The sequence below is a fragment of the Octodon degus genome, unplaced genomic scaffold (assembly GCF_000260255.1).
Source record: "Octodon degus isolate 3935 unplaced genomic scaffold, OctDeg1.0 scaffold00268, whole genome shotgun sequence".
NCBI lineage: Eukaryota > Metazoa > Chordata > Mammalia > Rodentia > Octodontidae > Octodon > Octodon degus.
In genome coordinates, this window is record NW_004524844.1 from 1,160,567 (window position 1) to 1,182,723 (window position 22,157).

The 22,157-nt window shown below is 56.0% G+C and overlaps 3 protein-coding genes across 5 annotated transcripts in view; all 3 read right to left on the reverse strand.

The window, feature by feature from the left end:
• The window catches only part of Cpt1c (carnitine palmitoyltransferase 1C), a 15,666-nt gene extending 6,017 nt beyond the window's left edge, over positions 1 to 9,649 (reverse strand). The window contains exons 1-9 of the mRNA XM_023706681.1: positions 9,445 to 9,649; positions 8,674 to 8,828; positions 7,465 to 7,604; positions 6,460 to 6,631; positions 6,129 to 6,230; positions 5,907 to 6,044; positions 999 to 1,076; positions 700 to 807; positions 414 to 601 (exon numbers count right to left, since the gene is read on the reverse strand). Of these exons, the coding sequence (XP_023562449.1) occupies positions 414 to 601; positions 700 to 807; positions 999 to 1,076; positions 5,907 to 6,044; positions 6,129 to 6,230; positions 6,460 to 6,631; positions 7,465 to 7,604; positions 8,674 to 8,814 (1,067 nt within the window). The 5' untranslated portion in view covers positions 8,815 to 8,828; positions 9,445 to 9,649. The remainder of the gene's footprint in view (positions 1 to 413; positions 602 to 699; positions 808 to 998; positions 1,077 to 5,906; positions 6,045 to 6,128; positions 6,231 to 6,459; positions 6,632 to 7,464; positions 7,605 to 8,673; positions 8,829 to 9,444) is intronic.
• A 511-nt stretch (positions 9,650 to 10,160) lies between these two features.
• Adm5 (adrenomedullin 5 (putative)) lies at positions 10,161 to 11,154 on the reverse strand. The gene is made up of 2 exons (XM_023706682.1): positions 10,535 to 11,154; positions 10,161 to 10,413 (listed from the first exon to the last, which is right to left on the reverse strand). The coding sequence occupies exons 1-2, from the start codon at positions 10,693 to 10,695 to the stop codon at positions 10,161 to 10,163; spliced, it is 414 nt and encodes a 137-aa protein (XP_023562450.1). The 5' UTR covers positions 10,696 to 11,154.
• Positions 11,155 to 11,494: 340 nt separating this feature from the next.
• On the reverse strand, positions 11,495 to 22,098 carry Prmt1 (protein arginine methyltransferase 1). Of its 3 annotated transcripts, XM_004646432.2 has the most exons (11): positions 21,939 to 22,098; positions 19,775 to 19,828; positions 19,120 to 19,221; positions 15,697 to 15,852; positions 15,509 to 15,572; positions 14,021 to 14,163; positions 13,543 to 13,630; positions 13,346 to 13,461; positions 12,776 to 12,926; positions 12,532 to 12,653; positions 11,495 to 11,900 (listed from the first exon to the last, which is right to left on the reverse strand). In XM_004646432.2, exons 1-11 carry the CDS (start codon positions 21,972 to 21,974, stop codon positions 11,817 to 11,819), a joined length of 1,116 nt encoding a protein of 371 aa, XP_004646489.1. In that variant the 5' UTR covers positions 21,975 to 22,098; the 3' UTR covers positions 11,495 to 11,816. The 3 variants fall into 3 exon arrangements, with proteins under 3 accessions (XP_004646489.1, XP_023562516.1, XP_004646490.1); XM_023706748.1 differs by lacking the exons at positions 19,775 to 19,828; positions 21,939 to 22,098 and adding an exon at positions 19,466 to 19,566 and having other exon boundaries at positions 11,497 to 11,900; XM_004646433.3 differs by lacking the exon at positions 19,775 to 19,828 and having other exon boundaries at positions 11,500 to 11,900; positions 21,939 to 22,042.
• Between the last annotated feature and the right edge of the window lie 59 nt (positions 22,099 to 22,157).

A 22,157-nucleotide genomic window follows, 5' to 3' on the forward strand; every position in this document is an offset into this window, starting at 1 on the left:
TTGAACTCTCTATGTAGCCCAGGCTGGCTTCAAGTTCATGGAGATCCTCCTGCCACAGCCTCCCCAGTGCTGGGATTACAGGCATGCACCACCACACTTGGCTCTAGGTTTTTTTTTTTAATCAAGAAAGTGTCTTGCCATATAGTCCAGGTTGGCCTTCAACCCACTATGTATCCTCAAACTCCAAGCAATCCTGCCTCAGTCTCCCAAGTGCTGGGATAACTGGCAGGTACCACACCTGGCTTATCCCCCCCCCCTTTTCTTTAACTTTAGGGTCTTGCTATGTAGTTCAGGCTGGCCTGGAACTCACAGTGATGCTCCTGTCTCAGGCCCCCAAGTGCTGCCCTATTATCCCATTTTAGAGACGAGGACACTGAGGCTTGAAGAGGGTAATGATTTGCCCAGGGCCACACCAGAAGGGCTTGAGCCCCAGCAGACGGGCTCCAGAGGACCCGCCTGTGCTACCACAGTGCTGACGGTGAATGTCCCACTGAGGGGACAGGGAATGGGTCTCACCTTTCTGCAGCCCCGGGACCCGCGTGGTGTTGAATATTCTCTCATACTGTGCAGAGCACAAAGGGCGCATTCCCATCAGCAGAGTCTGCAGGAGGCCGCAGGCCGGTGAGCCGCCTTTAGGGACCCGCGTGAGGTCCCCTCACACAGGGCCACGCCTCTGTCCCCAGCCCACAGGAGTCTTACTGGGGAGATCTCCTGGCGCTTCAGCTGGTGGCGGTAGAGGAGCAGGGCATGGATGGCATTCCCGGCGCGAGCTGCCTGCAGCGGCGTGGGCGTGACATATAGGAAGTCCTGGGGCCAGCAGAAGGGACGGCAACATGGCTGAGCCCCTTGATGGCGGTCTTGGCCCCCAAAAAAGGGCAGACAGTGACTCCAGAGTGCTCTGGGACTCAGGACACAGGCAGGCGTGCACCATCTCTCCAGAGCCCGCCCCTGGCCTTGGGGTGTGGCAGCCCCACCCCTCCCAGTGCCTTCACCCTCACCATCAGATAATAGTTGCTGTTCACCATCAGCGGATTGCGTGAGCGCAGGTACACGAATTCTTCCCACCAGTCGCTGACCTGAAAGTGAGGCAGGAGTCACACTGAATGCCATCTTGAAGGGGAGAGCATGAAACAGGGTGGGCCACCAACTTTCCTGTGTCACACAGGAAGGGTAAAGTGCAAGGAAGGAAAGAGGCTGTTGTGATCAGTAACTAGCAAATCTGAGAAGTCCATGGATCAGGGATCATTTAACTCTGGTCAGTGAATATTACACAGCTGGTAAAAAGGCAAGATATATCCATGTTTGCAGATGCACAATGAGCATGGAGACATATTTTTCAGTGAAATGGAGCACAAGAAAACATATAGAGGGCTGGTAAGATAGCTCAGTGGTCTAAAGCATCTGCTTAGGCAAGTGTGCAGGGACTGTGGTTTGATCCTCAGCACCACATGCTGCCCCAGGGTGGGTTGAGCTGGCCACAAAAAAAAAAAAAAAAGCAAGCAAATAATATGTGGAATGATCGTGTGTGTGTGTGTGTGTGTGTGTGTGTACATGTGTGTGTGTTACCGGGGACCGAACCTTGCTGAGCTGCATCTCCCAGCACCCCTCTATCTTTTGTATTTTGAAACAGATTTTTGTTTCATTTTGTTTTTTGTTTTTTGGTTTTTTTTGGCAGAACTGCGGATTGAACTCAGGCCCTTACACTTGCTAGGCAAGTGCTTATTCTACTAAGTTATCTCCCTGGCCCCTGTTCTTTTTGTTTTTTTGAGGCAGGGTTTCATTAGGTAATTCAAGCTGTCCTTGATCTCACGATGCACCCAAGGCTGGCCTCAAACTCTCATTGCTCCTCCTGCCTCAGCCTCCCCAGTGCTGGGGTTACAGGCATGCATGTGCCACCCCACGTCGCTCTGAGGCAGGGTCTTGTGGTAGAAGGGCAAGTAGAGCGGGAGCCAGTAAACCTGCCTGCCCACACGGGGTGCTTAATCTTCCACAGCCTCGACCGCAGGGGAGGGAGGCTGTCTCCCAGCCTCAGGGGAGCGGCAGGTGCCCGCTGCTCTGCGTTTGCTCCTCAGCCTTTGGTGCCTGGAACTGCTGAGCCGCAGGCCGCCCACTTCTTCTGGAAGAGCAGCCACCGGTGCTGAGCGGGACAGGCCACACTGCTCGCCACTGCCTGCCCACTGAGCTGCTGCCACCCCAGTCTCTGGGTGTCCTTCCAGGTTAGGAAAAGCATCTGCAGGATGCACAAGGACACTTCAGAGAGGGGCCGGAAGAGCGGTCCCGCAGGGCGCAGGGCCTGGCACTGAGGTAACACATTCCGGCCAGGAGGACTCACGCTCACCGCAGGGTCTGCAGGATCACCCTGTCGCAGCCTTGGGTGGCAGATGTGGAGCACATGTGGGCACCCCTGGGACCTTGGGTGCTGGCGCACTTTCATAGCCCTTGCTCGAGCGGCCTGCCCTCCATGTGGCTCAAGAGAAGCCACGCTGGGATGGCGACTATTAACCGGACTCTTGCGGGTTTTGGGAGCACCACGTCAGTCAGAAATCGATCTTGGGGACAGTAGCAAGCACAGCCAGCCACTGCAGAGCCTTGAAGTCTAAATCAGCAAAAAGTCTACATTCTCCAGCTGAAGTGGTCCTCCACGTGAGAAACGCCCAGCGCTCTGGAGACTGAGGCAGGAGGATCACCAAGGGTTTGAGGCCAGCCTGGACTACATAACAAGAACCTGTCTCAAACACCAAATAAGCAGCAACAGCCACAGAAATCGAAGGAGGGGGGCGGGGAGATGGCTCAGTGGAATAAGCACTTCCCTGGCAAGCGCAAGGGTCTGAGTTCAATCCCCAGTTCTGCCAAAAAAAAAAAAAAAGAAAGAAAGAAAGACATCGAAGGGGGTTAAGCTGTCCTCACTGTATGAACAGGGTGAAGCTGTAGTGTGCTAAATAAAACCTGTCATTTCTGGGTAACTAATCTGAAAAGGCAGAATCTAACCTCATAAAAAGACGAGTGTACGAGGCCTAAGCAAAGGGTGTTATGAAGAGTGATGGTTAGGGTCCTTTTTAATTTTTTTCCTGATACTAGGAATTGAACTCATGGCCTCACACGTGCCAGGCAGGCACTTAGACCACTGAGCTATCTCCCCAGCCCTATACCAATTCTTATGTTAATTACTCTTGCTTGCACTTGTGGCTCTTGCTTATTTATTTATTTTATGTATTTAGTACAGGGCCTACAGGGTCTCACTACTTAGACTGGACTCATAGTGATCCTCTTGTTTTCAGCTTCCCGAGCGCTGGGATTACAGGCAGGTGCCACCATGCCCAGTCTCAATCGCTGACTCATTGTGCCCTGGGGATGGGGCTGGTATGGAACACAGGTGCTTTCCGGCCCTGGCTCTTGCTTATTAACAGAGCCTTCCAAGTCCACTCTTCCAGGCTTCAAGCGGTATTCCACCACAGGCCTCCAAGCTTCCTGGGGAATCAACAGCTCCCAGCCAGCCCCACACTCCATGCCCCCTTTAGATCAGTGAGGGTGAGGGTCCTGTGATTCTCATGTAGGTGCAGGCTCTGTCCGTACTCAGCCCAATCACCCTGTGCACCCAGGTGTACACGATACCACGAGTACATGGCCCATGTTACTGCATGCTATAATCCCAGCCTTTGGGAGCCTGAGGCAGGAGGATCACTGAGAGTTCAAGGCCAAACTGGGCTATTTAGGGAGAGCCTTTCTCAAAAACAAACTACAAAGCCCTGGCCTTGTCCAGCTTTGTCCATTTCGGTTCTGACCCCCTCCTGAGGGATCTGAACGCCACAACACTTGTTCTTAAAACCTTGTATGGTCAAAATCCCCCCCTCCTGGTGAGTGGCATGAGTCAGATACCACCATGGTGGGGACTCCTGTAATCCCCAACTCGGGACCTCCCCTGAGACCCTAAAGAGACCTAATACCTGTCCCTACCCAGCTATGAACTCCTCCTCTCCCTGGGCTGCATCCAATCTGTAAAGTGTATTTTTATTTTTATTTTTTATTAAATATTTATTTTATTTTTATTTATTACATTTATTTATTGTGTGTGTGTGTGGCCAGCTCAGCCCACCAGGGGGCGGGTCTGGCTGGCATGTGGAGCTGGGGATCGAACCGCGGTCCCTGTGCTTTGCCAAGCTTGTTTCAAGTAGGTGCTTTAGACCACTGAGCCATCTCTCCAGCCCCTGTAAAGTGTATTTTTATCTTTAATAAATTTCACTCCATCACTCTTTCTGCAAATCTTGCCCAGCCCTTCAGGGTACCAAGAATGTGCAGTCTTATAAGTTGCCACATTCTCTAGGTTGGACACAAAACTTTCAATTTTCCTGTCTCAGCCTCCCAGAGTGCAAATGTGATTGCAGGTTGCATCCTCATTGCCACCTCTGCTTTTGAATTTTTAAATAGTACTTTAATGCAATGGACAGCCAAAATGTGGCCCATTCATGGAGCAGTGTTATTTAACCATACCAAGGGAAAAGTAAGTGTTTTGTGGTGCTGGGCCTTGAATCTCGGGCCTATATTTGCTAAGCATGCCCTTTACCAGTGAGCTAGCAACTATTAAAAGGAATGAAATTCAAGCCAGGCATGGTGGTGCACTCCTGTAATCCCAGCACTCACAAGGCTGAGGCAGGAAAGTAAGTGTTTTGTGGTGCTGGGCCTTGAATCTCGGGCCTATATTTGCTAAGCATGCCCTTTACCAGTGAGCTAGCAACTATTAAAAGGAATGAAATTCAAGCCAGGCATGGTGGTGCACTCCTGTAATCCCAGCACTCACAAGGCTGAGGCAGGAGGATTGCTGTGAGTTTGAGGCCAGCCTGAACTGCATAGTGAAACCATGTCTCAAAAAGAAAACAAAGGGCCGGGGAGATGGCTCAGTAGAATAAGCGTTTCCTTGGCAAGAGCAAGGGCCTGAGTTCAATCCCCAGTTCCGCACAAAAAAAAAAAAAAAAAAAGAAGAAGAAAGAAAGAAAGAAAGAAATTTAAACTGGATGTGCAGTGGATGCCTATAATCCTAATACTGGGGAGACTGAGGCAGGAAGATTGCCATGAGTTTAGGCCAGCCCAGACTACACAGCTACTTCAAGATCAGCCTGAACTACATAGTGAGAGTCTCAAAAGCAAACAAAAATGAAACTCAGGAGTTGTGTATGATCCTGTATATTCATTGAAGAGACTGACAGGTTTCCCTGTAGATGATGGAAAGAGAAAGGATTATGACAGAGTGCTTGGAGGGCACACGAGTGTTTCTAAAAGTTTCCTTATTTCTATGTCATGAACGCTCATAGAACCTTTGAGAACAGATGTATGTTCACATCTTCATACGCATGGCAGCCTGCACTTCAACCTCAGACTGTACTGTGTCTTCTAGAACAATCTAGAAGTTTCTAATAAGTGCTAGAAAAGCTCCACCCTCTGAGGCGATGGTTCCATGAGTCTCTGTATACACAACGCTTACTCAAGCCCTACACTCACAGAACGTGAGGCTGGCCAGTTCCGATCTATGTGAATCACTGACACCCTCTGTGCCTCAGTTTCCTGAGGAGTTAGTTCCCCTGAGCGAAGGCACGGGTCTAGCTCTCTTGAACCAGAACCCCAAATGGAAGCCCATCTGGGGAAGCCGTCCTTGAGCAGGAAACATTACATAGCACCTGAAACCCTGGTTGTAACTTTGGAGAGCTGGGGACGCAGCGCAGTACTGAGGCATCTGCTGCAGGACTGTTTTTGGAACTTGGGAGCTGAGCGGAACAGGTGCATGGGGCGGGGCTATGGGGCTCAGGGGCGAGGCCGGTTCCTAAGGCAGGGGCGGGGCTCGCTTGTTGGCACATCGGGGATCCAATGGCGGCCAGGCCTGGGGCTGTGGGCGGGGCTCGGGGGGCGGGACTCACGTAGTTGGCCGCCCACCAGGACTTGAGACGCAGGTACCACTGCAGCAGCGGCGCCTGCAGCTTCAGGAACTCCTGAGCTAGCCCCGCGGTCCAGTTGAAGTCCTCGTCCGAGAGAACGGGTCTGACGGACTCCAGGTACTGCAAGCGGGGAGGACGGAAGGGAGCGTTACCCGGTGCCTGCACCGCCCGCCTCCCGCCTCCCGCCTCCCCGGCCCGGCCCACCTTGCGCACGGTGTCCTGCACCGAGGGCACTGGCTGGCGCGGCAGGGCGCGCTGGTAGCTGAAGAGCATCGGGCGGCGGCCGGAAAAGATGCGAACCAGAGCCTGCGGGGAGCACCAGTCAGGGTCACCAAGCCTCTCTCCGGGACAAATATAAAACACTGGGGTGGGCGAGGGCTGACCGCAGAGGGAAAGGAAACTCGACCTAAAGAGGTGAACGGACCCAAAGAGGGGGTGGAGACAGAGAGATGGGGACAGAGACCTGGAGAGAGAGTAGCAGAAATGCAGAGGGACAGAGAGGTGTCCTGGTGCCGTGGCCTGCAGCCTCACATACCAGCCAGGTCTTGGTGGCCGAGGACATGGTTCCATGGGGCTCGAGTAGCCAGCCGTGATAGGACAGAAGCAGCCTCAAGGCCACGTGAAGAGTGAAGATCAGGGCGCCCCACAAACACAAGGCAAACAGCGCAGCCGCCACAAGGCCCCGGATTCTGTGGTGCTGTCCCCCACTGGGGAGAGAAAGGGAGGCTGGGCCTGAGCATGGTGTCACACTCCTGCAATCCCAGCACTCAGGAGGGTGAGGCAGGGAGATCTCCTTGAGTTCAAGGCCGACCTGGGCTGCATAGTGAGCTCCAAGGCAACCTGCACTATTTGGAGACCTGGTTTTCACACCTTTCCTAATGGTAACAACAACAACTATAATAATTTAACCACTCTTCTGGCCCTATGAATATTTTGCATGGATGATGTTGATTAACTCTTTAAGGGCCGGCCAAATAGCTCAGCGGATTAAAGCGCCTACAAGCAAGCTCAGGGACTGGGGGTTCAAACCCCAGGCCTGCCGTGCCACCACCACCCCCGGGGCACACTGAGATGGCAATTGAGACTGGGCATGGTGGCGCGAACCTATAATCCCAGCTCTTGGGAGGCTGTAAAACAGGTGTATCACTGTAAGTCTGATCTAGTAGTGAGACCCTGGACACCCTGTAGACCCTTCCCTAAAATACAAAAAAAAAAAAATTCTTTTAAGAACCCAAGAATCAATTATTATCCCCACAACTGCAGGCTTTGCCAATTGAGAATGATGCTCTCTGGAGACTGGTAGAGCTCATACTTCTAGCCTGTTACCATCTCAGCCAGCATAGAAAAGGAACAGAGAGAAGAGAGAAAGTCGCCTCCTCTTTCCTGATGTCATACCTTTCTTAATCTGACCCTAAGGAAGTTTCAGAGATTACTTTTCTTTGGCAGACACAGCACTCTCATAGATAAACTTAACTGACAGAGAAATTAAAGTGACAGGAGAAGGATTAGGAGGGTACTGGGCTGACGTGGGGGATCTCACCAGTCTGGCAGTAGCTCTTTGATCTTCTCCATCAGTCCCAGGGAAGGGTCCAGCTGGAGAAAGCAGGCAAGCTGGATGGCACTGAAGAGGAAGAGCCAGCTGAGGGGGCTGGCGGGGAGCACGCCACTGAGAAGGTCATTCTGTGGGCAGGAAAGGGCATCTGTCCAGTAACAGGTCCCCCCACTGAACACAACACTTTCCAGAGAGTCACTTACATGCTGGTGTGTCCCAGGCCCTGGGCCGGGTGCTGCAGGTCCAGTAGGGCAGACAGACCTGGTCCTGCCCCAGCAACCAGCCCAGGAACAGGGTGCACCTGTCAGATTTTTTTCCCAGTTACTGGGGACAAACCCAGGGCTTCCATGCTGAGCTCTGTCCCCTACTCTTCTATTGTCTGTCTTGAGGCACGGTCCCACTAAGTTGCCCAGGCAGGGCTCAAACTTACACTCCTCCTGCCTCAGCCTCCCAGCATTCTGGGATGATAGGTACGTGCCACTGTGGCTAGGTCCATCACAAGCCTGATGGAAGCCCAGAGGGCCTGGCACAAGGGCCACCTTGTTTAGAAGCAGAAGTAGACAGGGAGAGATGAGGCAGGCATCACAGCAGCTGGGAGCAGACAGCTCAGCAGCAGGCATTAGCCTGGCATGGGTGACGCTTGGCTTACAAGTGCCAGCCCTGCCCTTGGGCAAGCCATGCCTGCCACCAAAACCTGGCATGGTGGTGCAGGTCTGTAATCCCAGCACTGGGTAGGCTGAAACAGGATCACTACAAGTATGAGCTGCGCAGAGAAACCCTGTACCAAATTTTGAAAAAAAGAAAAATTGGGGAGGCAGCCAGAAGTAGTAGCGCACACCTGTAACCACAGCACTGGGAAGGCTGAGGCAAGAGGATCACTGTGAGTTCGAGGGTGACATGGGCTACACACTGGTTCAAGGCCCCCCGAAATGCATACCAAGACCCTGTCTCAAAAAAATGAATAAATTAAATGAAATAGAGGAGGGAACAGGGCTACCATGTGGATGGGGGGTAGTATGGCATTCACAATGAGTGTAAGACGAAGAAGGCGCTCATAAGTGAGAACCCCAGAATGAATCACGGGGAAATGCTGAAGGGGTCCTGGAAGGGGACAGCCAGATTCCGGTCAGGAAGTGGCCTGAGGCATCTGGAAAGCAGGGGCCTGGACTGCCGAAGGACGTGAGCAGCGGTCCTTACCCATAAACGCGAGAGATGCCTTCTCCAGGACCGAAGCCCCGAGAGGTAGATGTCCTGCAGCACCGGGCCCCTGAGCGCCACCGCGGCCCCGTCGGAGGTCAGCGAGGGCACGAAGCCCACGGCCTGGTGCGCTTCTGCCATGTCATACGGGGGCCCTGGGAGGAGGGGCACTCCCTCAGACCCCCGGTTCCCACCCCCAATGCCCTCTTCTCGAGGACTGGGGAGGCCCAGGCTCCAGCCCCTCTCTCCACCAACCCGGGAACAGAGCACCCACTCCCCGCCTGCCTAAGCCGCTACAGGATCTTGAGGGTCCCGAGACCCCGCGGTGTTGGGGAAGGGGAACCTCTGACGGATCACTCGCGTGAATCCTATTAGCTGCCACAGAGAGAATGCAATGCCCAGGGAGTGCCCCCACCCCCAAAGGGTCTGAGGCTTCGGGGTGGGTGAGGGAAACCGAGGACTGAGTTGCGATGTCTTTAACAAGCACAGCAGCGACCCTGAGGAAAGGAACACCCACCGGACATGGATCCCGTCCACCCCATTTCCGTTTCCCATCCCAAAACGCGGCTGAGGGGGTTCGAGAAATTATTTCATCCAGGGGCGGCCCCTCCCCCGCCCAGCTGGAGGGGGGTGAGGGAGCGCCCTACCGCGCATGCCCCGCAGCAGGGATGCCGAACCCGAACCGCAGAGGAAGCCAAGCGGTGGAGAAGCCGCGGGCCCGGCCCGACGGAGCGCCTCGCCTCCCGCAGCCTGGCCCGGCCTGGTACTTACACTAGGTCAGGTGCCTGCAGATCAGAGGCTGGGAACCGAGGCCACGTTCACGCCCCTGCTCCTCGATTTTAAGCTCAGGACCCAAGTCTTTCCCTTGCATATGTCCACGCCCACTAGGACAAGTGCGCCACTTGGTCGGCCGGCCCCCAGAGTCCTGGCCACCTCTGGGCCGTCGGACAGAAGCCCCGACTTCTGTGGCGCCCGCCTACCGTGCTGTTCCGCTCCGGGGCTGGATCGCCGCCCCTCCCCCTCGCGGCCTTTGTCCCCGCCCCTTTCCACCCAGCGTCCAATCCCCTCCCTGCGCCCTGCCAGTCTCCCTCCACCCGTCGATGCGCCTCCTTTCGGGCCCTCATTCCTCGGAACCCCGCATCTTTCTGCCCCTCGCTCTGCCTTAGGGATCATACTTTCTTTTGGGGGACAAAGGCGTGGCTGAGGATTCAGCCCGCATCTCGGGCCGTCTGCCCCTGAAGGAGACGAGTCTGGGGTGGACAGCCCCAGATCACCACAGAGGGCACAGGGGCCGAGTTGGCCTGGAGGGGGCGCTGTGAGGAGCGCCCCAAGTCAGACAGCCAGAGGGACTTCCAGGACGTGGAGAAAGACCACGGTATGCAGAGTCTAAGAGCCCCATAAATCGGCGCGGACAGGCAGACACACGTGGGGCTCTTGTTTTATTCCGGTCGGACCTTAGCATTGGGTCCCACGGCTGGGAGCGGGTCTCACGGGGTGAAGGAAGGGGCGGGGCGCGGCCGGCGACCGGGCACCCCGAGGCCCAGGCGAGCAGAGCCCGGGGCGTCGCGCCGGCGGCGCCCGTAGCTGCGCGGGTCCTGCGGCTCTCGGGCGGCCTTCCCCGAGGGCTCCTTGGCGGGCAGCGCGCGCACCCAGGCCAGGCGGTGCGGCAGGAGGTGCGTCTGGCAGGTGCCCAGCCAGCAGCTGCGGCCGCGGCGCTGAGAGAGCTGGGCCTGGGGCCGCCTGGGGGTCAGGAAGCAAAGGACAGGACCCGGGTCAAGCAGCGCCCCCTGCAGGCACGGGGCGCGCACACAGGTGCCCCCTTCCCGCCCTGCCCAAGGCAGCAGGGCGTCGGCTTCCTCACCTGTCCATCGAATCCCGGTTGCCCAGGGCGGAAGCAGCGAGGAGCAGGAGCAGGACGTGAGCGGCCATCGTGACGGGAGACGGTGGTCGGGCCCCGTGGGCAAGGAGGCTCTGTCTCTTCCCGGGAAGGGACAAGGTAGGCCAAAGGTATAGAGTGGACATGGCCACCCAAGCCAGGGGGACAGGATTCAAACCTGGTTCCGACACTACGGCTCTCACTGAGATTTGGTTATGTCTGTGCCCAGGGTACAAGACAGCCTTTTATGGCTCCGGAAGTGGGTGGTCCGACCCCCCACAGGTGCAGACGCAGTAGGACTTCCAGGAAACCCTGTGAGGGTGAGGGTGGAGAGCCCCTGTTGTCGGTGGGCAGGGCCCAGGAGTTAGAAATCCATAGAACGGTAACACCGTGAAACCAGGCACATGGGACCAGGGTCCTGGGAGAAAGCAGGGACAGCTCATCTGCATCCACTGTGTGGCCAGGCCTCTCACCTTGATGATCTGGATTACCCAGGTGGGCAGGGTTATGGACAGGTCTGGGGTAACGGTCAGGTATAGACAGCAGAGGCAGAATGAGGACTGCCCAAAAGCATCCATGAGAGCCTAGCGCCCCTCAGGCTGGAGGGCACACTCCCACCCGCACCCCACCAAGGAGCCTTACACCAGCCTGAGCAGGCTCAGCTCTGCTCACTGCCAGTTAACCCAGGCTTGGCCTTGGAGGGTCCTGGACAGGAAAAAACAGCCAGAGAGGAACAATGTGAGGCCAGGGGGCAGGGAAGGCTTCTGGGAAACCTAAAGGCCGGGTGGCAGGGTGCTGGGAATCTGTTCCCCACCCCCAGCAGCTGGTCTGGAGCCCTGCCTAGTGCCAGCAAGAAGGCACAGAATGTGAGATGAAGTCTGGCATGGTAAGCAAGCCTGTAGTCCCAGTGCAGGAGGGTTGGGAGGCTGAGCAGGAGGATCATAAGCTTGGGCAACTTCAGTGACTTGGCAAGACCTTGTCTCAAAAGAAGACCAGCAGGCCCCCAGTCCCTTCCTCTGGGCTGTATGAGCTGGCACCCAGCACCTGAAGAGAGCCCCAAACCACTGCACACCCAGGAAACTGAGCCAGGTCCCAGCTGAGGATTTATTGGCGTATATGCAACCATATAAAAACATAAGTTATGAAAAACACAGTCACGATGTGCCCTCCCCATGCCCCCAGCCCCAGCAACCCCCTTCTGTGGGAGGGAGGGAGAGGAAGGGGGACCCCAAACTGCCTAAGAATGCCACAGGCCCTGGGTGCCGCCTCAGCGCATCCGGTAGTCGGTGGAGCAGGACAGCTCGCACAGCTGGCCCTTGAAGTCCAGGTCGATGGTGAAGTCCAGGTCACGCTGTGGGCAAGGGGACAGGGTCAGGGGCGAGTGACAGCGCTCAGCACTGCCCCTTGCCACGGTGGCAACACCAGCTCCTGAGGAAACCTCCCAGCCCCTTGCTCCTGTGAGCTCGTCCTGCCCAAGCCAGAGCACAGGAGCGCGGCCAGGCCAGGGATTCCCTGCCCTCTGCCATGCTTTTACTTGGAGTTCTCCCTGGGGCTGGAGAGTTGTGGGGTGCTGCAGGCTGTTCACCAGAACCCCTGACCTCTGCCCACTTGGTGCCAGGAGCACACTCCCAACATGGACAACCAAAACTGGTTCTGTGCAGTGATAGGCATCCTGAGGAAAAAGTGACAATGCCCACTTTGCACGGGCTGTCACACTGGTTCCTGTGGTCCTGGCTGAAGGCAGGCGGCAGCAGGCTGCTAGCTACCCATGGTCATGGGTCCCTGCTGCTCACTGCTGAGTCCACCTCCCACCTGAGGCCCAGGTGGACCCCACCAGAGGCAGCTCCTCCTCTGCCACAGACTGGCCATGTTGTGCCTACACCTGTCCCCTCCCAAGTCCCATCTGGGTCAGCAGAGCCAGCAGCCTGCCCCAACTTGCACTGTGGTCCCCCTGGCCTACAGCAGGTCCCCAAGCGCCTCACGTTGTTCTTGGCGTTGGGCCGCATGCCAATGGTGCCAAAGATCTCCTCGCCTGTCTTCACCGTCAGATAGTCCTCCATGTAGAACACTGTCTGCTTCCAGTGTGTGTATGGGGACTCGGGGCCTGGGGGACAGGTGCGCAGTCACCACAGCCCTGGTGGCCAAGGGCTCCCAGGTCCCTGTCCCACTCTCAGCACCCTCGAGTTTCCCATCTTCCGCCCCCCCGCGTGTCCTGGCCCTGCTCACTGGTAGAGAAGCCGGTCCGCTTGTGGCAGCGTGTGAACTCAATATTAAAGTAGGCCACGAGCGCGTGCACGTAGTCGTTCCGCTTCACTTGCAGGCAGAATGGGGAGGTAAAGGTCAGGTCTTCCACCTTGACAGTGTAGATGTCCACCTCCTGTGGGGCAGGGACAGGCCGTGAGCCCGCGCAGGCCCAGGTCAAGCCTCCTTTTGGGGTGCAGCTCCTCGTCCTGCTTCCCAGTGGACAGCCGGGTGACTAAGCATTAAACTAGGCTGCCAGGGGTCTGGGCCCCTCACCAGAGCACAGCTGTAACTCCCCTTACCCACTGCCATACTGGGCAACTCATGGCAGCCACGATCTGACCACGAACCTCGTGTTCCCTGCCACTGCCCACAATCCCTGCTTTAGTTCACCACGGCCGGAACCCCCTGGGCACCATGCTGGCTTCTACCACGAGATTTTCACAGCCAGAGTAGCAGCTCTGGCCTCAGGCCACTGTGGTGCACAGGTCAGGCTCACAGGGTCCAAAGTCCTCCCCGCCACCCCGCTGGCCAGGGGGCGGCCCAACCCCAGACCTTTATGAGGCAGGCATTGGTGACCAGCTGCTTTGGGTCCACCACGTCCACCAGGGGCTCCTTGATGGCCACATCCTTGATGCAGGACATGTCGAAGCCATACACATTCTCCCACCCTGTGGAGGAGGCATGCAGGGTGAGCAGCAGAGGACAGGCCCAGGGCCCCGAGGCCACCCGAGTCTCTTGGCCCTGCTCACAGTGGATCTTGTAATCTTTGTACTGCCGGTCCTCAATGGCTGTCACATACAACGTGGCCCGGTCAGGGAAGATGAGGCCGTCGGGCGCCTGCAGAGTTGGGCGAGGGCATGACAGGCTCACTGATGCAGCCTCTCCGGGGACAGTGTTGCTGTCACTTCTCACCCAGACTCAGCCCTCATCCACAAGTGCGTTCTCCAAAGAGCCACCAGAGGGCATGAGAACACCCAGGCCGTGGTCCAGAGGCTGAGGGGTCCTTAGAAATGCCTGCCCCGCCCCACCCCCTGCCCAGGGGCCTTCCACACAGCAACACACCCGGGACACTGGCTGCTTCTGAGACCAGAGCTGCCTCAGCCCACACTCCTGCCCTGCTGCAGTACCCTGCAGGCAGCCCCACCCTCACCAAGTCCCCTCTGGGGAGCACCCTTCCAGCTTCCCACTCTCCCTTGGACCTACCCGCCCTGGGCCCTCAGCCCTTACCAGCCACTTGTCGCGGGCGTAGAGCACAGTGTTGAGCATGGACTCGTAGAAGAGACAGTAACCCATCCACTCGCTGATGATGATGTCCACCTTTTCCACTGGCAGCTCCACCTCCTCCACCTTCCCCTTGATGATGGTCACCACTGTGGGCAACAGGGCCACCATCAGCTGGGACCCAACGGGGGTGGCCGTCTTCCCAGGCCAGGGCTGGGGCTGACTCTGGACCTGTCTTAAGGGTCTGTGCACTGAAACTGCATTCTCTTGGCTATTTTCAAATTTCTGTATCACTGTGACCATTTGTTTCTTTTCTAGCTGGGACAGAGCCCAGTCCCCATGCAGGCACCTTCCTTAGAATGGGGACAGGGGGAGGGGTCGGGGACATAGCAGAGTTAAGTGCCTGTCTGACAAGCGCAAAGTACTGAGCTTGATCCCTGGTACGAAATAAATAAATAGAAGGTAGGGTTGAGCTTCACACTACGCCCTGGGTCCCCTGCTCACAAAGCCCCAGCTTTGCCTTGACACCCTCCCTGTAGAAGAGAAGATTCTGGGGCCAGGGAGATGGCTCAGTAGAATAAGTGCTTCCCTGGCAAGTGCAAGGATCTGAGTTCAATCCCTGGTTCCGCAAAAAAAAAAAAAAAAAAAAAAAAAGAAGAAGAAGAGAAGATTCTAGGGCCCGGAGGTTTGGATGGACTAAGGAATGGCCTGGCCAGGTTTCAAGGTGACCTCACCAAAAAGGGGACGCCCATTTGAGGCTAAGTACCAGGCACATATGAGTTCACGGCAAGTCTACACGACAGCCACTCAGCAACCAGAAGGCTCCGTATGTGGATACCAGGCATTTCCCTGTGTCCCTGCCCACGACTACCCACGCACAAACCTAGAGGTGAGCTGAGGGGGCTGCTTCTATGGACAACAACACACTCACTAATGGAGGTGTGAAATGACAGTGTGTGCCAGGGGACACAAGTCTCTGAAGAGGCTAACATGCCCAGTGACCAGGGACTTGGCACAATGCTGGGGCACGCAGATGACAGCAGCTGGACAGATGCCCTGACATTACACAATGCCACCAGCAGTTGAGGAAGGGGGACCGCGCACTGCCGGGCAGCAGTGAATGGGACGGCCCTTCCGCCTGCGTATGTGGGCAGCAAGTGCAGACTGCTCTGCGTGGAGGTGGAGGCGCTGGGCAGACTTGGACAGCTGAGTGGCCAGGGCTCAGGTCTCATGAAAGGCCCCACACATGGCCACGTGACTGTCTGCATGGGAGAAGCTGGAGGTGCTTCCTGCCCTCCCTCATTTGGGAGGTGCTAGGCTGTGGCTGAAATGTCCCATGTCATTCCCATAAACCCAATTTCTTGGCGCTGGGGAGATGGCTCAGTAGAATAAGCGCTTCCCTGGCAAGCGCAAGGGCCTGAGTTCAATCCCTGGTTCTGCAAAAAAACCCAAAAAACAAAAACCACAAACCAGTATCTTCCTGAGCTCACCTACCGTGGTCTAACTTGTTGGCTTTGACGATCTTCACGGCATAATCAGAGATACTGGAACACTCGATCTGAGGGCCCAGGGAGAGAAGAGGGTGAGGCCCCCAAGGGTGAGTCTCGCCTCCACCCCAGCCCCTCCATCCAGTGCCCCTTTCCACCCCCCTGGCCCAGACACCTGTGCCCCAGGAGACTCACCCCGATGACCTTTCGGGCTCCTGCCTTGGCAGCGAACATGCAGAGGATCCCCGTGCCCGAGCCCACATCCAGCACCACTTTGTCCTTAAAGAGGTGCCGGTTGTGGAACATGGAGTTGCGGTACGTGAGGGTCCGCACTTCATCCTTCAGCATCTCCTGGGGGAGGGGTGCAGAGATGCTGTGAGGGCTTCAGTTTCAATACCTATCCCACTCGCAGAGGGCTGGGCCAGGCCTAGGCCGCAAGGAGAAATCATTTCTGTTCTGTGTACCTCAGTATCCTTACAAAATCAAATGAGTTGGGCCAAATTCTCATCTTGGCCATTGCCACATGAGCCTGTGTCCTGTGTTTGAGTGGATGGGGGTGATTTTCTTGTGCTGAGGACTGAACCCAAGGCCTTCACACTGAGCCCATTTTAAATTTTGTATTGTTTAATTTTTATTGGCACTGGAGATTGGACTCAGGACCTTGTGCTTGCCAGGCAGGTGCTTATGCCACCGAACTATGTCCCCGACCCTAAATTTTTATTTTGGGTTTTTTTGTTTTTTTTTTTTTGCAGTACTGGGGATTGAACTCAGGACCCTGCACTTGCCAGGCAAGCGCTTATTCTACTGAGCTGTCTCTCCAGCCCCCTTAAATTTTTATTTTGAAGCTGGGCATAACGGCTTATGCTTCTAATCCCAGAACTCAAAGGCAGAGGCAGGAGGACTGCTGTTGAGTTTGAGGCCCAGCCTAGGCTACAAAGTAAGTTCAAGGCCAGCCTGAACTGCATAGCGAAACCCTGTCTCAGGATGTTCCCTCCCCCACCAAGGGCCGGCCAGATAGATCACTGGACTAAAGCGCCTGCTAATACATAAAAAGCCCTCCCCCCTCTCCACCACCTAAAAAAGCCTTTTGGTAGGATCTCACTAGCCTTAGCCTCCCAGAATAGGGATAATGGGTGTGTGCCAACAAATCCCTGGTTTTTAATTTATTTTAATGTATTTAGTATACAGGGTCTCATTACACAGGTTAGACTTGTAGTGATCCTCCTTTTCAGCCTCCCAAGGCTGGGATTACAGGCACGAGCCACCAGGCCCAGTCTCAATCGCCTCTCAGTATGCCCTGGGGGCAGGGCAGGGCCAGGCCAGCAAGACAGGGCCCAGCATTTGCCTAAACTATTTGGCAGGCTCAAATCCCTGGTTTTTCAAAGTCCTCTGTAACATACGTATATAAAACGTCCTCAGTCAATGTCACTGAACTGTACAGAATGGTAATTCTGCCAGCCATGATGACAGAAAGATCAAAAGTTTAAGCCCGGGCTGGGAAAATAGCTCAGCACAATAAGCGCTTGCCTGGCATGCACAAGGTCCTCAGTTCAATCCCCAGTGCCGCAAAATAACAAAAATTGAAGCCCAACATGTTGAGTTTAGTAAGAATCTGTCTCAAAATAAACAAGAGCTGAGGATGTAGCTCAATGTGAAGATCCTGAGTTTTTAATTTTTGTTTTTGATACAGGGTCTTACTAAGCAGTTAAGGGTTCATAGTGATCCTTCAGTCTCAGCCTCCCCAGTGCTAGGATTACAGGCTTGTGCCACTACACCAGGGACCGCAGGGCATTCACACTGGGGATCAAAAGGATCCTGAGTTTAATCCCTACCACTGAAAAACAAAAATAAAAATAGTAGGGTATGCACTCTTGTAATCCCAGCACTCAGAAGGCAGAGGCAGAAGCCGGGGAGATAGCTCAGTGCCATAAGCACCTGCCTGGCAAGCGCAAGGTCCAGAGTTCAATCCCCAGTACTGGGGGGGGGGGGGGTTCAAAGCCAGCCTGGCTACATAGTGAGACCCCGACAAAAAAATAAATACATTTTTAAAAAGCAAGAAAGAGGGCTGTGAGCCAAATAGCTGAGCGGATTAAAGTGTCTGCAAGGAGCCAGGGAGATGGCTCAGTGGAACAAGCGCTTCCCTGGCATGAGCAAGGGCCTCAGTTCAATCCCTGGTTCCGCCAAAAAAAAAAAAAAAAAAAAGCACCTGCAAGCAGGCATGGGGCCAGAGCTGGTGTCAGTGCCAGGCGCACTGAGAAGGTAACTGAGACTGGATGTGGTGAAGCGCGCCTGTAATCCCAGCTCTTGGGAGGCTGTAAACTGGTGGATCCTAACAGGTCTGATCTAGTAGTAAGACCCTGGGCACCCTGTAGACCCTTCCCTCCCCCACAAAAAAGAAAAAGCTAAAAAGGAGGGCTGCAGAGACAGTTCAGCAGTCTAAGGGTCTCCCTGGCAAGTGCAAGGACCCAGGTTTGATCCCTGGTACCGCACGCTGTGCTGGCCCCACCCCAGGTGCACTGTGCCAGCCACTAAGACCAGGCGTGGTGGTGCACGCCTGTCATCCCAGCGCTGGGGAGGCTGAAACAGGAGGATCACTACAGTTGGAGATGCATAGTGAGACCCTGTACCAAATACATAAAAAATAAATAAATAAAAAGCAAGAAAAAAAAGTATCTTACTACTTTTATGGTGCTGAAGACAGAACTCAGGGTTCAGTACACACTGGGTCAGGGTCCCACCTTAAATTCTGCCCCCCCCCACTACCTGTAACATTTGCGCTATAGTAAGTCAGATGCATTCTTAAGTCTGACCGAGCCAGTCTCACGCATCTCTGGCACACACCTACACTGTGTGCTGCTTCGTGCCCGGCCACTGCTTTGCCTGCTTTGCCTCCTTTGCCTCTTGCTTCCAGACAGCCTGGGATCTGACCCCTGTATACTAACACACTGAGCACAGCAGCACACTGTGACAATGTCTGGCAGACACACAAGCTACTTCCATGATTCGTTCACATCTGTGAATGTTTGTAATTGGAGGTCTCTCTGTATCTGTGAAAGTTCAAAACTCCATGTTTGTAAGTCGGGGACTTACTGTATTGGGAACTGAACACAGGGCCTTCACATTAGGCTACATACACAGCCCTTTTACATTTTGAGCTAAGTCTCAGTAAGTTGCCCACGATGGCAAACTCACAATCCAGCCTCAGCCTTGAGAGTGCTGAGATGACAGGCATGTGCTACCACGCTTGGCTCCCTACTTGGCCATTTTTAAAAAAGGCTTCAGAGGGGGCAGGGATTCCTTACAAGGCCACCCAAGAAGCGGTCAGGACTAGAGCAGGTGGAGCGCAGTCCCAGCGCCAGTCACTAGAGGCAGCAGAGACCAGCAAGCCTTGACCTCTGGTGCAGTCTCAGGCACGCATGCGTGTTCTCACCCAACCTGAAGAGCAGAAGAGGGCCAGGCTAATCCCAGTCTCCAAGGCAACGGCAGAAGGGAGACCCACCATGCGCAGGCGCAATTGGGGGGTGGGGAAGAGGAATGGCGAGGGGTGGCCAGCTGCCAGAGGAGGAAGCTGCTTCCACCTCTCCAGATGCTGAGGAGTCCCCAGCAGCCTGCACTCACCTCGTGGATGCCGAAGTGGGCATAGGAGTCAAAGTAGTAGTCTTTGGACGTCATGTCCTCTGCATTGGGCTTCTCACTGGTTTCCGCAGGGCCACAGGAAACCTGGCAGGGGTGGACAGGAGCAGGGTCAAACACAGGAGCCCTGTAACCTGTTAAACCTGCAGGTCCCTACTTTTTCCTCTAGAATATTACAGAATCCCCCTAAAATCATATCAGGGCAACTCTATGGTCCCCGTCCGCCGTCTTCCTCCCCCAGGATACCAAACCTAAGAACCCCACTTCTGACTTCCAGAACCCACCCCAGAGCACCATCCAGAGGGCACCCCGATACCTCAGCCACGCCTACCATCTCTCCAGTCTCTCTGCCCCCGTCTCTAGCTCAGCCCACAGCTGGGGAGGGGAGGGGAAGGTAGAACTGGGGCAGACACAAGGGAAGGGCAAATGGGGGGCTGGAGGTGGAGTTAAGGAAGTAGCCACAACATTGAGGGAGGCCAGCGGGGGCTGTGAACTTATAAGAGGGCTTTGCACTGTGTTGGGGCATGGGGTAAACTCGGCAGATGTGAGGGATCTTAGTTAAGGCCTTTGGGAAGGGGCACATGTGTGGTGAGAAGTATTTATGTGGAGCTGGGGAGGGGTCTCACAAAAGGATATTTACTTCTTCAAGAGGCGGCTGGAGACTCATCCCATTAGCCAAGGTGGCTACAAAATTCTAGGAGAGAGTAACAGGGAGAAAGGATTAGCTACTGGGAGCGGCCCGGCCAGGCTGGGCCAGGCCAGGGCTGGGCTCTGAGGAAGTGGGCTGCCTCAGTGCTGCTTCTCCTTGGTGGGACGTGGGGCCAAAGCAAGCAGGCCATGAGGCGGGGCGGTTTAAGGAGGGGACGGGAGAGATGGAGGGAGAAGTAAGGGAATCTCCCATCCCAGCTGTGGCTGGAGAGATGGCATCCCGCCCCCATGCTGCCCCCTCTGGCCAGGGAGTTGACCAATTCCTCCCCCACCCAAGCCGGAGGAACTGGCACCCACCAGGCACATGGGTATGGCCACCTGTCTCTCCCCCTCATCACCTAATCTCCCCAGATTAGGTGACGCTAGCTCCCTGACACACACCCACATCCCAGTGTCTGTGAATAGCTGGAGGGCCTGGCAGAGTGGCACTGGGCACCTTCCACCTCTGCAAACCTAGTCTCTAGTCTCTCCTCTGAGCAAAATGACTTCAAAAAAGTGTGGCACAAGCCACCCCCACCACAGCTGGTCCCCCAGCCCCTGGTACCCACCCTGGGTTCTAGAGGCCCAAGCAAAGCCAGCTGGGAGCAATGTCCTTGTAAACCCTCTCCTAGGAAGGCAGCGTTGGGGAGGGTGACTGTCACCAGCACCTCTGAGGGGCATGCCCCTGGGACAAAGCCATGGCCTCCATTCACACAGGCCTCCCCCATCGCAAAGCCCGCAGATGTGCTGCCAAGCTCAGCCAAGCGCTGGCAGATGGAGATGGCTCTCCCAGGAGAGCCAAGGGAGATAAGGGGGGGTGCTGTTCCCCTATGACATAAACGCCAGGTATGTAGGAGCTGACCTTCCTCTCCAGGGTTTGCTACAAGGTGAGGGGTGGAAGGAGACACCCCAGCGCACCGCGTCTTTTCAACGTGAAAATCAATCTGCGTGCCTGTAAGGGGCAACCGGTGACCCACTGAGCTTCAAGCCTCCTCCTCCCTCTCCCAGGCCAACGATGGTAGCCGCCAAGATTTCCAGCTGGGACCTTTTATTTATTTTGATATCACAGATGCCACCACCAGGCAACCCCAGCCCAAGACCTCGAAACATCCCTGAATACTCCCTACTGGACTTTAGTGCAAACTGTTTCTGGCATCCAGCTTGGGACCCCCACCGATCTTCAGAAACGAGGGGTCCTCTCCCACCCTCAAGAATGCCAGGAGAGAAGAGCTCGAGGAGATAGTAAAGCCAGCAGCCTATACTATACACAACACACTTTTAACTCAATACAACTCCTTTCCGGCAGATCTGCCCACCCCAAAGGGCTCCAAATGGGATGTGAGTCTTGGGCCACGCCCCATGAAAAAGACGGCCCTCCCACACCTCCGAAATGGCCACCAGGGGGTGCACGGCGCCGGGTTGAGAAGGCTCTCCTGTCTAGATCCCCACCAGCACGCAAAGCGAGGTCATAGGGGCATGCCCCATCCCCCAGCTCCCGAAGCCCCAGGCCGGGGAGAATCCAGACAGGAAAATGAAAGACCTGGTTTTCATCTTCTAGCCCAAAGCCACCATACACAGAACCTGCATCTGTGACCAGCAGACACCCCCAGGCCCAAGAAGGGCGATTCCGAGGATCCAGAACACTGGGCCCTCCCACGAAAGCCCTAACGCTGCGGAGGGCCCCAAATTAATCCGCCCCTGGAAGAAGGCTGGGGGCTCACGAGGAAGGGTCGCAGCCTCCCCCTCCCGGCGCCCCTTCCCCGCCAGGGGCGGGGCCTTTGTCCCGCACGTGGAGCCCGCCAGGCCCCCGGGATCGGCACACCCCCTCCCCACCCACCGCGCCGGGCCACGTGGGGGCCCTGCCGGAAGCGCCCCCAGCACTGCTCCACGTGGGAGGGGGGACGGAAACCGCGGCTCCTCAAGGTGCTCATGGCCCCTGAAGGCCAGGGACACCCCCCTCAAACGATATCCCCGGATAATGTGCATGCGGCACCACCATAGTGCGGCTAAGCGCCTTCAGCCCCAGTTCGGCGACTCAGAGCCCCTTCCCCACGATAACGACGTAAAACACCGACCCGAAGCTGCCCCCCGCCCCCAGCGGCACTCCAGGCGCTCACCTCCATGATGCAGTTCGCGGCCTCAGCTGCCGCCATCTTCACCAGCACCTACTCCTCCTCCGGCCGCTGAGACCCCCCCCTTTCTCCTCACGCCCCCGGGACCGCCTTATACCGGAGTCTACGGCCCGCCCACCAAGTCCCCGCCAGAAGATCTCATTGGTACTAGAGGCGGCCCGTCTGGAAATGCCGCTTAGTAATTGGGTGAACAAGACGCCCATC